At 37.2% G+C, this 17,015-nt stretch overlaps 1 protein-coding gene across 1 annotated transcript; it reads right to left on the bottom strand.

The window, feature by feature from the left end:
* Window positions 1-146: 146 nt before the first annotated feature.
* On the bottom strand, window positions 147-958 carry LOC131292868 (chymotrypsin-2-like). Its single transcript, XM_058320960.1, has 2 exons — window positions 359-958; window positions 147-293 (listed from the first exon to the last, which is right to left on the bottom strand). The coding sequence occupies exons 1-2, from the start codon at window positions 956-958 to the stop codon at window positions 147-149; spliced, it is 747 nt and encodes a 248-aa protein (XP_058176943.1).
* Between the last annotated feature and the right edge of the window lie 16,057 nt (window positions 959-17,015).

Raw genomic sequence — 17,015 nt, 5'->3', positions numbered from 1 at the left:
TTTCGTATAATAATTCCGTAAATTTCCGTGTCTTCGTAACAAGAAATGGACACTAGACAAGAAATTTGTTAGCAAATATCAAATTTCACGTTCGAAATTATATATTTTTAGTATTGCGGTTTCATTTTAATACATTTGGCTTTTTTTTATACGGCAGTAGCATCAATCCACGTTTTGTGACTGTATACATCAACAAATACATCCGGTACCCTTCCGCTACATTGTGTACCGTAGCTATAAATTCCAAGAAGTGTGTTTGTTTGATAATTTACTAAAGGTCCTCCTTCATCCCTCTGGAAGAATAATCCAAAGAGATTAATATTGATATGTTAATTTCAAAAATGGCAAAATATATTACCGTACATGCCGCTTGGCCAGGCTGTATCAAAGCGCAAATATCACCATCCGCAAGATTCGCAATCCATGGGCGACAGTCAGTTGTTGATAAGGTTCGTTGGACTAAGTTCTGCAAGATGTTTGAGTACGACGTACTAGCGTAAGCAAGGGATCCCCAACCAAACAAATTTGTCACTATTCGTGATGCAACAGTTACATCATTAAGTGAAATTATATTAATACGAGACGAACGTGTTACAGGTGCAGCGAGTTTCAGAAGCGCTAGATTATGAGCACCCGACGTAGTGTTATATTCCGTATGTTTTACAATCTCACTAATAAGAATATTTTTTTTGTTCGTCAGTAGGCGATGGGAACCAGCCAGTATGGTTAGATCTGCTAGATTTTTCTCGTTGACACATTGAGCTGTGGTGAGGACCCAATTGGATTTGATCAATACCCCAGCACAAATGAACACCGAGCCTTCTCGCACCGCTACGATGTACGGCGCAGTTCCCGGCATTGCAGTACGACCACCAACAATTGAATGCACTAGGGAGAAATAATTCAGAGATTTTGCATCAGTTGGATTGACTAGCTGAAGTTGCTCCAACACAAACATTGTCCACAGCTTCTATGTTTTTGCTTGTCTGCAATCAACTATCTATCTTGATTTACCTTGATTAATTTTCAGTAAGATCACTCCTGCTATTACTAGCACTGTTTGAAAAAAACTCTCTACTTTCATCGTCGGTTATTCAGATGTTTTGTGGTAACAAAGTTGGTAATGAATGCTATAAAGTGCACTAAGGTATTTTCTATGCTTTACCACTATGCGACAAATAGGCAACCATCGCAGGAAGCTGTTGTCTTTATATAAACGGCTTCTTTTAGCGATAACAATAGTTCCATGCTCAATTCAAAGATACTAAGGTTCAAATATTTGATATCAAATACAATTCATTAAGAATGGTTGTTTATTTTGAACTTTTACAGCGCATCCACTTAAGACGGTTACTTCCCAGTATTCCCATAACACTCTTATCAATTGCCCACGATTCAAAATAGTCTGTGTGTGTGCAAAGTGTTCGATTTAAAAAGTGTGTGCAGAGTGTTGTAACTCTGCGCGCAAAAAATCACACAAGGATGCAAAATACCCCTGAATTAAACAATACAAAATTGGTACAGTCTTTCCCCGAGTTACGCGACACTCGAGTTACGCGAATTCGACTTACGCGAATGTTCAAATTTTGACAGTTCATTGAGTTTATGACGTTAAGACAAAAAAAAAACTGCAAAACAGTTGACGTTGGACAATTTTGTTATAACTTTGTAAATTAAAAAATATTAAAAATGAATTTAGTATAGAATACAATTCGAATAAACTTAATAAAAAGAGGAACTTAACGTATTCGTATTATTTTGAATATGTTTTGAATGATGATATTAAATACTCGATCTCTTAACACCAGGTATAAACCAAGTGTCAAGCGGAACTCGACTTACGCGAAAACTCGACTTACGCGAATGCCTCCGGCACGCATTATTCGCGTAAGTCGGGGAAAGACTGTACACAGTTTCTAGGGAACAACTCGGATAAGGTGCATAAATTTGCATGATATTATGTTTGCTTGATATGGGCTTTAGTCCTTTACACTTCCATTCAACACTTTAGTATATAATTCGTAAGCAATTAAAGCAAGTGTGCAAATGTGTTCCTTATAAGAAATCATTAGTCGCTAAAAGCTAATATATTCAAAAATTCTGTTTTTGGAATTTTTTATTCGTGGCATTGTTATGTCAAGTAGAGGTGGCTGGGGTAATACGCACCTCTGAGGCAATACGCACCCTTTCCCATTTCCCTTGAAAAACGAGTTTTGGACACGTAAAAAGTAGTCACCTAGCAAGATCAAACTAAAATATGGTCATCCTGTGAGTTTGATAGCTCTTTCCCTTGAAAAACGAGTTTTGGACACGTAAAAAGTAGTCACCTAGCAAGATCAAACTAAAATATGGTCATCCTGTGAGTTTGATAGCTCTACGTCAACAAAAACGCGAAATAAACGCAAAACAAAATCATTCTCAGCTCAGACAGTTTTTGTTATAATGTGACGTACCATTCTGCTAAAAAATATTAAGAGCAAAAACCGATATTTACCCACGAAGAATACGAAATTTAGTGAATTGAGAATCAGTGCTTGAGACTGTTCATGAAAATTTCGTAAAGTATGCAGATTTACTCATATTTTAGTTGAAAATGTGTTGAATCTATGAATGGGGGCAATACGCACCCAGTATGTCGGGGTAAAATGCACCAGTTTGTAAACAATCTATCTTTATTTGACGTTGGATGTTGCCTCGTTGTTGTGATGCGTATTGCCTCTTTGTTATGGTGCGTATTGCCCCTTTGCTGTGGTGCGTATTGCCCCTTTGTTGTGGTGCGTATTACCCCTAGCAAAGATTCGTTTTGCCTCAACACAGATCGATAAAAAATTGAACTTTTTCAAAACTGAAAAAATACGTTTTTCTTAGCAAAAAAAGCAAACGATCCTGAACTGGTAACTAGTTTGAACCTTTATGAATCCTATCCAGTGATAAAATCAACAATCAAGAGCCAAGTTGATAGAAAATTTTGTAGTTTTCCTTAAGGGGTGCGTATTACCCCATCCACCCCTATATGCGTTTAGTTTGAATTGCGTAAAGGAATTGCTTGCTTCTTGGATTTGTTCCTGTCGCGCTTGAACCGTTGCCTTTTTCGTATGGTGGCAATTTTTTATACTAATAATAATGTAAACATTGTGTGATAACGATGTTCAAAATTCCAAATAAAAATACCGTTTGAATTGAATGTCTCGTTAAATTAAAGAATATGGTTATAGTGGCTAGGATGTACAACAATAACTCCCTCATGCATTACTTGTAGGAGTTTATGAAAATTCGGCTACGCAATCAACATAGTGGGGCGGTATGAGAGGGGCCCACGGGCCCCCCTTAATACACAAATTTATACAAAACTTCATTTTTTTATGTTTTCACTTTCATGGATGTCGCAAAATATGAGTCGAGACAGAGATAAAGATAGGAGATAGGTGTGCTAGCAATACCCGTATATTTTGCTCGCTGACTGTGCGTTCGCGTTCTCGTTTTGGCACACTTGAGCAGAAAGCGTGCTGGTCTGGTTGAGAAGTCTCTATTCTCTTCCCTGGGAGAGCGCTGTGTGACATTGAGAGATCGCAAGGGAGTTAACCCTTAACATGCAAGACCGTTTACGCTTGCGCGAGTACTGAGTTTGCGGTTGGAGTTTGCGGCTCGTGTAGCAGGTTGGTATTGAGTACCTAGACAATCCCGTGCTGCTACACGAGCCGCAAACTCCAACCGCAAACTCAAAAACCGTATAAGTTTACGTCAAAATCTTTGCGGTTCGTGTAGCCGCGTTTTGCGGTACCAATTCTGTCGCCAGTCAATGCAAGTGCAAAGTTCCTGACAGTCTATGCATGCGTCATTCTCTGCTGTTTTTGTTTTTGATATTTCAGTTAACTCAAAAATCTTCCTTCAAAGCAAACAAGATCATATTTCAATTCACACAAAAAGTAAAAGACGGATAATCTGTTGATGAGTGAAGTGTGGCTAACTACCCTATCGCGGGTCATCGAGTTGAGTACCCAAAACTTGCAACAACGCAACAGGCAACGCAACAGGCGTATTGTGCGTAGGTAGTGGATGCGTCCAATTTTTGCCGGCGGCAAGAAGATGGCAACCGTTTGCTGGACAATACTGTAACAGAGCAAGCAAATGAAACTATACTATCACGGAGCTGAAAAGTTTCTGACGTAAACTTTTCGGCTGTTCCCCTCTTTGCGCCGCAAAGTTTTTGAGTTTGCCGCTCGTGTAGCGTGGCTCATAAATAAAATGGTAAAATCCCAAATGAAGCCCCCCACAGTGCACAGTGGTTCAGCTAGAGCGGCGGTCCGGTCGTCCAAATTTTGAATAGAGTTTTTCGTTGTTTTCAAGACAATAATTAACCAAGCATATGGAAAAGATTTTTCCGATCTGGATCCAACGTTGCTACTTGCTACTACCTTGTGCAAACACCAAGCCTGCAGCTACCGTCAACTTAACTATGATTTTGGCAAGAATTTTACGTCAGACAACCTTCTTACTACATCTAGCTCACAATATTATTTCATTTCCCTTCTGCATCAATTTTGCACCCGTACAACATTCCATAAGATACAGTAACGCTTTGCATGCAAGAACACAGTTGAAGTGGGAGATTGAAATACCTATAACTCCCATAGTCGCAAATAGTCGCAGCCAAGTTTTTCAGCATGATGTTATATTTTTGCCCTGATATGGTCTCAAAGAGTTCCGTTTAGTTCCAAAAAAGTACTGCCTTATGAAACATTATAAAGTGATAATGTTGTGTGAGTTTTTCATTTATTTTTGAAAAAAGTTTGTATATTTTTTTAAAGTAGACACTTTTTATAATTTTAGAAGATTTCCAACAAAATTTCCTTTCCAACAATGTACAACATGTGTGAAAAAATATTTTATAAATATTAAAAATTAAATATGCAAAACGAAGCTAATACTTGAAAGAAAACATGATTTTTTTCTCTTTGCCCAACTTTCAAGGGCGATATCTTCGGCAATTGTGCTTTAAAATGAGTAATATTCTGGAAATTTCCTGTTAAACTATCGTTTTTTCATATGCAAATGAAATTTTGAAAATTGGGTTCGTGAAATGTCAAACCAGATGACCGGACTCTGAACCTCTGTGCGCCGCTCTAGCTGAACCACTGTGCCCTAGGTTGATTGCGTAGCCGAATTTTCATAAACTCATGCAAGTAATGCATGAGGGAGTTCATGTTGTACATCCTTTCCAGTATAACCATATTCTTTAATTTAACGAGACATTCAATCCGAACGGTTCACACAACGGCATTTGTTTTATCCATTGCATATCTTTTTGCATAGTTACATCCGCTCACAAATGGTGTAGCCACGACAGCGATTTCGACTGGGGGGGCTTCATTAGGGATTTTATCGCTTCTTTTATTGCCGGTCCCTAGTAAGGCGGTATGGTGTTCGTTCCCCTTCGCTGCTGTTTAGTACAGTGTACTGTCGATTGCATACCCCCAGGCGCATGAGCTCGGGTACCAAAATATCTCTGTTCACGGTTTGTACTTTAGCCACAATTATAATACTCATTACTTTCCTGCTCTTCCAACAGTAACAGAAAAAAAACTGCCAGCAGCGGGAATGGGAGCTCCGAATACCCGAACATTTTCTTATCCTATCGCTCCCCCGGCGGCGCAAAATCGTTAAAAGTACACCGCATAGGACAAATACAAGGTGTACGGTTAGGGCTTCTGACAAGAAGACCTATACGAAGGCTTTTTCTCCTGTCAAAAACGAATGAAAACCAAGATTTGTATTGTAAAGGTAAATAAAGAAAAGCAATTTCAAGGTATTAAATTTAAAAAAACGAAGCTAAGGTTCTATAGACTTTATGTCAATTTGGTTCTCATCTATGTCGTGCGCATCTCGAGTTTGGTTGTTTTTTTCTTTGCTGTTTGCATCTATCTGAGTAGTCTTCGTCGGTCGGGCTTGCTTCACACGGTTGTCCTGCTCTTGCGTCTGTGCTTTCGTTGTTACCTGTGGATTTGTGGAAGAGAGAAGAAGAACAATATCAATTATACTTTTACTTACCAGAGGTGGTTTGCGTTGTGTGATTTCGAACCGTAGTCGTTGGAGGTAGAGTAGGTACGTTCTCTGCATGAAGCCACCGCTTCTATCGATCAATTGATGGGTAAAAGAGTAAATGAGGCCCCGGCCGCCATGTTTTCGATCGTGGCTACACCTCTTCTGGACGTTTAAACTGAATGTATGCAATTGGTGATACATTAATTCGTTAAATTCAACCTCCGAGTATTTGAACGGTAGTGTGTACCGTTAATTTCGGCTACGCAATCAACCTAGGGGTGCGGTATGAGGGGGGCCCACGGGCCCCCTTATTTCTCAAAACTATAACAAACTCTCTTTTTCGGTAGACCTAGCGCAGTCCGCTCGCTTCGCTCGCTGCGGGCGCGCCGCCGTTTCCAAATCATTTCTTCGGCTAAACTCATTGTTTCATGCAGTCCATCATGTGTGGTATAGTTTACTTACTAGTAACTTAACATGTAAAAGTATATTAACCCGCATTCAACCTCCACTGCGTGATTAGTTTAAACCGTTATGGTCTTTTAAGCAAACCGTTAGCGTTCAAAAATTCGAAACGAATGCATGCGTCGCGCTTTGCATAGCTTCAGGCGCTAAATGTGAACCAGTAGGAAGAGGAGAATCTAGCCCGGGGCCTCATTTACTCTTTTACCGAGCAAATTCATAAGGCCAAATATAACCGAATATTGGTTGACAAAAATGACGACATGAATAAATTAAACGATTTTCATTCACACATCTAGTTGTTTATTCAAATATTGTTAAATATATTTACGTACCAGTATAACTATGCTACAAGCTTATATTCCTATTATTTATTAGAATCATGCTTCAAAGTATGCATCAGAGTAACAAATAGCATTTGTCCATATTCCAACAGCTTTAAACTAACATATTTACATTTTACATCGTTTGGATCGTATTCTTTATCCTCACTGTATAGTGTACTTGAATTGGCGGTACAAATATTTATTCCAGTAGACGGGAATTCATTATCAAAGTAATTATTTGTTTTTTTTAAGGGTTTTCCTTTTATTTTGATGGAAGACTCTATACCGCATGCTGTCGAATATTGTACTACTTCAAAATTTTTAGTAAGAAACCATCCGTCTCGATGTCCCTTACATAAAATAAAATCTGGAAAAACCACTCTTACTCCTGTTCGAGTTTCATCGAGGTAGATTTGACTATTAGGCTCCACCCGAAGCTTCATAATATGTGCATTTCAGCTTCCATCAATCGCCTCGCCACTTGTTCTAAACATTTGTACCCACTTCTTTGTAACTTTTTTACCTGCTGTAATTCGTTTTCGAATGGATAAGAAGATATTGAAAATAAAGGCCCAAATCTTCTAACATCATTGAAAACGTGGAGTAAGTTGTGTATATTGCTGGTCACATAATCAACGCCGTACACAGAATCGAACTGCGTAACAAACTTTTACAACAATTGATCAGCATATACCCAACTTTCTTCATACACCCTCGAGGATAAAATTGTTATTGCACGGAACAGAAGTAAAAAATGTTCGTAAGCTTGCTTACTAATGTTATCTTTTAGTACGGCAAGGCTAGCGTAATGGAGAAAACTGCTATATTCAGTCCCTTTCCAATATTTTAAATGTTGCAGACTACCCATGGGTCGATGAATTTCCGAGGGCAATTCCATATTTTCCAATGCTCTTGATATCCGACTGGACTGAGTTGTTGACCACTTAGCTGCCCCATATGCTCCATACAACCAGCCTCGTAGCAATCGTCTCATCACACCCAGGTCGATCAGATGTAGGCGATCTGCGACCACAACGTCTTGAATCACATCGAATATTTTAAGTTGCAGAAGAGGAGTGTACTCCCTGTAGTGATCTGAATATGCCATCTTGCGAAATAGTTCATCGGTACGCTCGGGTGCGTCGCTGTCCCTGAAGAACACTGTTCGTACATGCGTGCTATGCTCTCCGACAGTACAACACTTCATGCAGCCATGTTTAGCATTGAAATAGACGACACCTAAATGGAGAACGAAACAAGCCCATAATTCCAATTAAATTACATTAACATTAAATAAAAATAACCAAAAACATACCTTTTATGTAAGCCCTTGCCGGAGCATCACAGATGAATGCCCGTAATCTTACACGAACTACTCTGTTGTTTATTGGGATACCATTTTCGATAACATCATTCATCTCTTCAACAAATGGCCCAAGGTATTCCTTCAGCTGTGGGGGTTTCGTGATTCCATGAAACACACCCACCATCATGGGGGAAAATATCGGAATTTCATGAACGTTCACTAGTATCGGCCAAAAGGAAGAAGGAGATCCTTTATAAAGTGGCAATCCATCAATTGATACATTGATGTTTATAATTTCTGGAACTACCACATGTCTGCAAAAGAGTAGAATTGATACGTGTCAGCAATATACTAAGTTTTATTACATAAAAACTATTTCCATAAAATACTCACTCGAAGCGATTTATCAAGCACTTTTTAACTCCATTGTAGAAAAATCGGCCTCCTTCAATATTCATAATATTTAAAGGCTGTCTTGGCGTCTGCAATACTGCTCGTGCATGTTTTGGTAAATGTTTGTAAATTGTTAGCTCATGAAAGATTTCCAGGATCATGTTTACTGATGCACGCGATTGTAGCATTGTGACCGCCCAATATTGAAGAGCTTCTTTTAGCTCCATGTTCCGAACCTGGGACTCTCGGCCGGATGATATTACCTCATTAGAAGCATCTTCGTCCATGTTCAGTCATTCTTTTTCTTCGTCTTCGACATCAGATACTTCTTCGCAATGGTAATCATCACCTTCCTGCGATTCAACAGATATATTTGACATGCTGACCCAACGAATCGTCTCATATTAACGATACACTAATATTGGAATAACAAAATATTGAAACTCAATTGGTTCGGTTCATGAAGATGTCGACACATAACAATAGGGCTTATTCCGAACGAAGTCGTCAACGCTAATCGATCGTATAGCAAATAGACGGTCGTCTAATAAACGGCTCGAAAAAGGTATCCCGAACGAATTTCATGAACGATCGTTAATATGATATACGATCGATAATACAATAAGCTCGAGCAGTTTTAATTCCCCTCAATGCTCACACATAGCTTTTTGGCGACTGTGTTGCAACTAGAATAGCGACTATTTCATCTCCTCTCTTCTCGCCGGGTCGTGGAACATCCAACACTGGGCAAAAATATCGGTTAGCACTAGTGTGTATTCTTTAGATTCATCGTCGCGCTATTGAACATGTTCGTCGTGGGTAGATCGATGATCAAATCGGACGCTTTCTCATGGATAGGTTGGCGTTATCGACTGCTCTTTAGTCATCGACAACTAAACGGTAGTCATTGCTGTAGATTAAACTTATGTGATACCTATAACGATCGTTAATTCACCTGCTCGACAAATTTACTCACAGATGGTAAAGCTCAAAAGATTTTATTGACGATTATTTCGACGGTCGTCTGTTTGAACGGATGTAATAGGTTTGCAACCGATTTTACTCAAAACGATCGTTTATTTTTAGATTAACGATAGTTTACCTTTGACGATTTCGTTCGGAATAGGCCCTAATCATTCGTTTTCATTTTCAATACGATTAATCATATAAAATGAGCGCAATGGTCCAGCTGGAGTCATTAGCATAGATTTTTAAGCAGCTAAAATTGTACGTGCACTCAACCAATCGTAGTTTCGATACTATGGGGCATCGTCATTTCATCAATCATTTTTAGTTGAAGCGAATTGCCAAATAGCGGGTTGCAAGCCCAAGTTACTATTCACGAAGCAGAACATTTTTAATTCGACGATTGCTGCTGACATTTGAATTTCAGTCAATAGAATGCTACTCATAAACAAACTCACATGTTCAATCACCAATGCTTCATTAGATCATTCATTTTTTTTGTTCAAAATTTCCCTTTCAAAAGCAATGTGAAATATCTTCGACGATGTCATTTTTATACGTATCTCACAATGAACGGGACTTTTTATGGCTTCATCGAAATAATCTTTATATTATAAAGTTGCACAACATAATCATCGCTGTCCGCAATGGCTCAAACAAATCGAAGGTATTCGTTTTCGATGGATTGTGTAAATTTATTCTAAAGCGAAATGAACACACACTTCTTTGTCCATGTACCGTGCACCCTTGTTTTTGCATAACCATTTCTCCGATCCATTTAATTTATATGCTGAATAGAATCGCTGCTGCAAGTTCGAATCTTGTTTCTTATGTTTTTTTTCCTGGCTGTACTCCTGACTCAAGAGTTCTTGGTGAATTCTTTGACCATTCTTCAAATAAATTGAACATTGAAATATAAAACAAAACTTGTGGAATGCACAACAACGTTTCGGCTCGTTTGATTCTTCTTGATCTCATCTCCTTCAATGCCGAAAACCAGCATATCCCTTCCGGCGACGAACTTGCAAACTTGTTTAATAGATTTCCCTGAACTTAAATACTCAACATTCATATGTGTTTAGTAACTAAGCTCTTTTCTACCACTCAACAAAATACATTCAACGCCTATCAGAACCAAATATATCTAGGCGATCGCTTGTTGATTAACCGAGATGAAATTATTCGATGACCTGTGAATTCGGACTCATGATTTGTCACAATTTAAATCGGTATGGGTAAGAAGGAAAAAATCATCCCAAAACTTCGTTAAGATTGGCAAAGCGGTTTCTTCGTTTAAGTTATACATCGTATATTTGATTTGATTGTATGGAAGAAGCCGCGGGGGTCCGCGGCAGCCGAGCGGTAGCGCCGGTTAGAAAATCGGCCCATGAGCGCCGGGGCTCACCACCTCGACGGCGTGGGTTCGAATCCCAACCGAGACCGGACCCTCCCCTGTACGAGAGGACTGACTATCCACGTACAACAGGGAAACAAGTATCGTAAGCCCTTAACGGGCAGGCATGACCAAGAGGTCGTTACGCCAAGAAGAAGAAGAAGAAGTATGGAAAAAGCAATTTTAACAAATCTTTCCATTTTCCGGATTTCCTTAGGAAATATTAAAGTTGTCTTTTCTTTAAACCTTCCATGAATAAAAACGAGCAAATAGTTTGATTACATCGTCAAGATTGGTTCAGTCAGTTTTGAGTTTTAGCGTTAAAAACAAACAAACATTCATTTTTATAGGTTTAAATTTTTTTATGGAAAACAGCATTTATCGAGTTTTCTGGGTTTCTGGCTTTTCCTAAGGATTTTTAACTTGCATTGTTTTTATTGGGCCAAAAGAAACAAATCATACGAAGACTTTGTTGGGATAAGTCAAACCGTTTTCGTTAGAGAAGGTAAATTTTATTTTTTTATATGGAAAAGGCCATTTTTTCCGAATTTTCGCATTTTCCGGCTTTTGTTGGGAATTTTCAAATTCTCTTTTTTTCTAAACCTTCCTTGGGTAAAAAGGAACAAATCATTCGAAGACATCATCAAGATTGGTCCAGCCGATTTTGAGTTTTAGCATTTAGAAGAAGAAGAGAAGAGAAGAGATAGAGAAGAGATTAATATACCTTTCTCAATGCAGCTGTTGATTGGAGAATCTGGATGAACAACGTAGTAAACCGTAAGTGGACATAAAAAGAAGACTATCTCTTAGACCTTTTACATAATATATACTTACGGGTTTTTGTGCGTTATGTAATATAATCTAAGTTTTTTATCAATATTTACAAACAGATATTTAAATTTACTATACTTATACTATCAACCTATCCAGTTGAATTCATAGTTTTTTAAATTAGCCATGATGAAACGAGTAACGTTGAAATTATAATATAATTTCTTCTAAATTCATCAACACCCACATGTACTTCTCTTTTATTATTATTGATTGCTATTTATAGAACATTGGGATATAGACAAGCCAGTGTGAAGCATATGAAGCGTGAATTTGTGGAATCTTGACTCACTACTTTTTTCACCAAGTTCATGGTCACGCTTATGTGCCAGATCAAGCGCAGGGTGCCTAGAACATGCCGAAAAAAAAAATGTACGGTAGTATGCGACTTTTACGAGGTGAAAAGACATGTGTACATAGGCTCTACTTCTAATGAAGATCGTATACTTAATTCAGTGAGTAGGTGTCGTGAATCTGTGAAGCAGAAACCTATAGAAACCCAATCAACTTGTATAAGATTACTCGTCCATGAAAATGATTTGTTGCAGCGGATGTGAAATACGTTCGGAAAACCTTGGAGATGCCTCTGATGTTAAGTTTCAAATATGAAGCATTCCGTATCAAAAAAGAGTAAAAATACCATGCACCATCGGAAAGTTGAACGACATCTATCTACATCAGTTTTTGTGATTTCAGTAATAGCACCTGTCATATAAAATCTGTAACGGTAGTCTTTCTCTTTCTGGGGCGTATGTGATAAAAATGTCACGTTCATCAAAACCAAATCGCAGCTGCACAGAAACAGAAACATTCAAAAGTAAAAGTGTTGATTTCTTAAGTGTCGAGCCGAACCTTCCAACGGGGTCTGAGAGTTTCATTTGGAGGAAGTGAATGATATTTTAATCTTTCATTTGAAATTCGATTCACTCTAACGATTAATTTATAAAATAAAAGAACTTAACTCGAAACGGACATTTTCATCTCTTTGCGTGCACAATCACCTTATCACTTCATCCACCTTCGATATTGTTTTATTTTAAATATAGCTTCAAAGCACCAGCAAGCAATTCTTGCGGCTGTAAATGTTGATTGATTGCTTTTCGCAATAAGCAACCCTAAGCAGTTAACTTATTCTGTATACCAATTTATTTATTTTAAATCCACTGAAGTGCCGGCTACCACAGAAACACTACAAGCACTCATCTTGTTTCCTGTCTAATTTAACATACTCTATCCATTCGTCACTGAGTGGTCAGATACGTGTGCGAGCAGCTAGTTTTATGATACCAGCAAGCCTAATCCTACTTAAATATAGAAATAGATACAACAAATGCCGCGAGGTATAATTTATTGTGTCACGTCGAATACTTAGCATATGAATGTTTCTTGAGTAATTTATATGTATGTTAATCAATCCAACTCGTAGTTTGTAACAAGATGCGAGATTGTAATATAAACATGATAATGTGTTTTTCTTAGTTCAATTAGCTGAATTTTTTAATAGAAAACAAAAACATAATCTTATACATTCACTGACAATTTGAGTGTTTCCTTTTACATTCTCAAAGAGAATATATCTTTTCCTATCATATATCATTTTCTCAGAGCCAGAAAAGTGATCCCTATATAGAGCATTTTTCATGTAGATGAGACAACTCAATCGGTTCAGCTATCTCGCATAAATGAATGGATGGCATGTTTGTGATTCCTTTTTTTGTCGTTGTAACCGCAAACGGGCGTCAGCGGAACAATTACATTATTCATTCTTAGGGGAATGCAGTAAAGTGAGGACTTCGAAACGTAGAGGCGAAAGAAAATTTACACTTTCGAATATTTATGGTGTATACATCAATCTTTTACGATATTCCACTAAATGACCGTATGTTCCAACCTCCCACCCTTCTTCAATCTACATGTATATTATTGAATATGCTGCACCAAATGTTGTGGTACTCTACTATTTGAATATGTTTCTTTACTGTTGTTCTGGCATAAAAAATACGCTTCCGTAGTTATGAACTTTGTATTTAGTAGTATTTAATGTGTTTATGATTTTTATGTCACATTCATTAATGACATCTTATGTGTAGAAATATTCATTTCTTCTGAAACCGAGCTCACATCAGTACGTGTCAAACACATTTATCAACATGACAATCATTTTCATCTCGCGAACCATGAAGCTCACGCAGGTTTGGCACCATGCCTGGGTTGTTGATATGTGTTCTTAATTTTAGTGAAAACGAACGGCAGGCAAACAGTGTGGAAAAGTAGGATAGAATGAAATATACAAACAAATGCTTGAACGGTCGAAAATGCGTGTTCGAACATGTGAATGTTACTCACCCAATTAATCAAACTGTAATAAAAATTTCACCTTCACGAAGATCGTCTATGCTGGGCAGATAGCGGGTTTCAGACGGCCTGAAGTAACTAATTTGCTACATTTTTCTCGTAAAAATATCTCTTTTTTTAGAACGGTAACAAGCCAAATGATGGTTTCACGGTCGTTTGAAAGAAAAGGGTAAACAAGATAAATATTGCTTTGGACGGAATGTCTAAGCAGACTCATCAGTAACTTCACTCCCAGAAGTGTTGTGCCTCTACCGATTGGTTAATCTGCACACTTTACAAATGCTTTGGATGGGAAGCCTTTTCATATAAATCCGTTTACACTACATGTGTGGATAATGTTCATCGCAGGATTTCATCGGCTAACTTATATGTGCCCATTAAAAAGTCTGTAAACGTCAATGGATAAACCTTACTTGTAGAGCATAAGAAATAGGGACAGAGTTAATTTTTAAATTAATTACCAATCCATTGAAATACTGATATTGTTCTAACTTAACTAAATTAATCTTAAGTTAGTCTAAAGTGGAAAAAAATAAATTGGTCTAAAGTGCAACATTTAATTTCTAAACCGTGTTTCTAATAATGAATATACATCATCTTAAGACAACAATTACTGATACGTTCTGTCGGTTCCAATCTTGGTACACTTTGCTAATCCTTCATAAACCTACTCATTTAGAAGCTCGGCACCTCAATGGCATTGAGAAAAAGTTAAAAAGAAGACTAAGGAAGAATGTGCTTATTTTTAAATTTCATTCCAACAGTTTTAATATTTACAGAAAGACATATCATCCGAGCGCCGAAAGCAACACTGTGGACACTGACACACGATTATAAATTTGCTTTATTTATGTTGCAAATGCTAAAAATGCGAGAAGAGTTTCTATTTTCGCTTCCCATCCTTGTCATTCATTGCTGAGCCATTCCTTATTCACTCAATATTTTTCTTTTATCATTGCGCCAGTGGGATAACTTTCCCTTCAATATTTATTTTTCTTGTCTCATTTTCCACCATTTTATACATATTCTCTCTTTCTTTCTTTTTGTTCTACCAATCTGTCTACAGTTTTTCCCATCCCACAACACATACACAGTCATAGAACCGCACATATTTTTCATAGCATAATACATAGCATCGGTAACTCATAGCGCATCTGATATTGAATACAATAAATCGATAAGGGCTGAAAAAGTCACATACAATAGAAAATGAAAATTGGTTGTGTTTGAAAAGGTAAGTTTTATTCTTATAGAACATTATACGACACATTCACTGACGAACGCTGATTAATTACACTGGCGTTTGAAAAATGACGCTTAATTAAAAGATAGACGAGGAGTTATCTCTACACAAATACCGGTATACTGCAAACCATCGCTTTTGTACTATCTCAATCAGAGGATCCTGAACTGACGAAAAAACTGATGAGGGGAAAATATGACGCTCTTTGCCAACACTTGGCTACCAAATTAGTAATAATGCATAGCGTGCCTTAGTATTTGCTGTCTTTCAGTGCAGAGCTTGTGTTAGTGCAAAGTGGATCAAGCAAGTATATCCGTTAAGCCGTTGGGGAAAGATTATATAAATAGGTCGCAATCCAAGCGCCATACGACATTTCGTTAGAATCCTTCAGCCAAGCCTACGTGTTAAAAAGGAAAAAGTTTGCAGCAGCTTAACTGTCCTGTGACAATTAGTTCATTATACAACGAGTGCAGTTATAGTCTGTTAAAAGAACGGTTTTTGGATAAGTCAAATGTAAGAAGTGCTTTGTGTGACATTTTATTCAGAAAATGGTATCGTGTATGTTAATTAACAAAGATCTGCAATTGAAGCAAAAAGAAAGTATAGTGCACGACGGCTAATTGACAAATTTCATCAATAGACCATGTGAATGTGCCATCAAACAATTAATTAACAGAACATTTTACTAAGCGATTTGATTTCAACTGAATGCCAGCTAAATTTCATAGAAAATGTTATGCCGTAAAAAAGTGTATCTGTTGATTAAAGAGTGAACCAAACATGCTGTTGTACTTATTTCCAAGTCTATCAATATGTTTATTTTTGCAGCAAAGCCAGCATTTGAAACAATCAATAGGAGCTAATTTAATTTTCACATAATGTAACAGAGCCTTTCACGGTTACCATCAAGAATTGTTATAATTAATGAAAAGAATTTATTTAAATGTTGAAATCGAAAAAAAATCCTATGAGAAACAAACACACTTCCTTAATGTTCTACATTATCCGACACATCATTTGCTTGAAATTCATTGGATAGTAGCTGATTATCTAAAAGAAAAAAAAAACAATTAGGATTTTCACCAAAAACCATTTTTTCTAATTCTACCAATTTCAAGAAAAGGCTTTCAGATAAAACTCTTCATAAATACAAAGAACTTCAAATAACGAAATTGTAACGAACGCTTTTACAAATTCTTTTAAGACCAATGGAATAACGAAGAAATTAGGATCCATTTAATAATGTTTAAACACCATTTAATAATGTTTATTATGTTGCATCAATTGAGTATTAATTGATTTTGTAAAGTTTTATTAAAAATTCGATTATCAAACTGTGAGCCGAACTTCTCACATTTCTTTGACATTCAGATACTCCCTATAAATTTGCTTGATTTCTTTTTGGCAATTTTGGTATCTTCTGTTATATTTCGACTTGAAGGTAAATTTGAATACAGTACATCGTAAACCGTGGAAATAATTCACACATTAAATTCTTCACTAAAGACGGGTTTGGTCAAATTATCACTCTATGTAACGATTTGATAAATCGACCACAAACAGTATTCAGGTACTAATACCAAATAGTACTATGACGCATCAGTAGAGCATTACTTAGCTGGCACGCTTCATAATCATCAGGGTCGATAGAGAAAAAAAAATTTAATATATTTTTTCAGAAATCAAGCTTGAACAATTGAC

This window comes from Anopheles ziemanni, unplaced genomic scaffold (genome assembly GCF_943734765.1).
Source record: "Anopheles ziemanni unplaced genomic scaffold, idAnoZiCoDA_A2_x.2 scaffold_12_ctg1, whole genome shotgun sequence".
NCBI classification, from domain to species: Eukaryota; Metazoa; Arthropoda; class Insecta; order Diptera; family Culicidae; genus Anopheles; species Anopheles ziemanni.
This window is presented reverse-complemented; position numbering and strand designations above follow the sequence as displayed.

Bases quoted from the DNA above. Each gene is read 5' to 3' on its own strand.
- LOC131292868 (XM_058320960.1), bottom strand. From the start codon at position 958: ATGTTTGTGTTGGAGCAACTTCAGCTAGTCAATCCAACTGATGCAAAA. The intron at 294-358 runs GTAATATATTTT...TTATTCTTCCAG, and splicing joins CTGGCCAAGCGGCATGTACG to AGGGATGAAGGAGGACCTTT.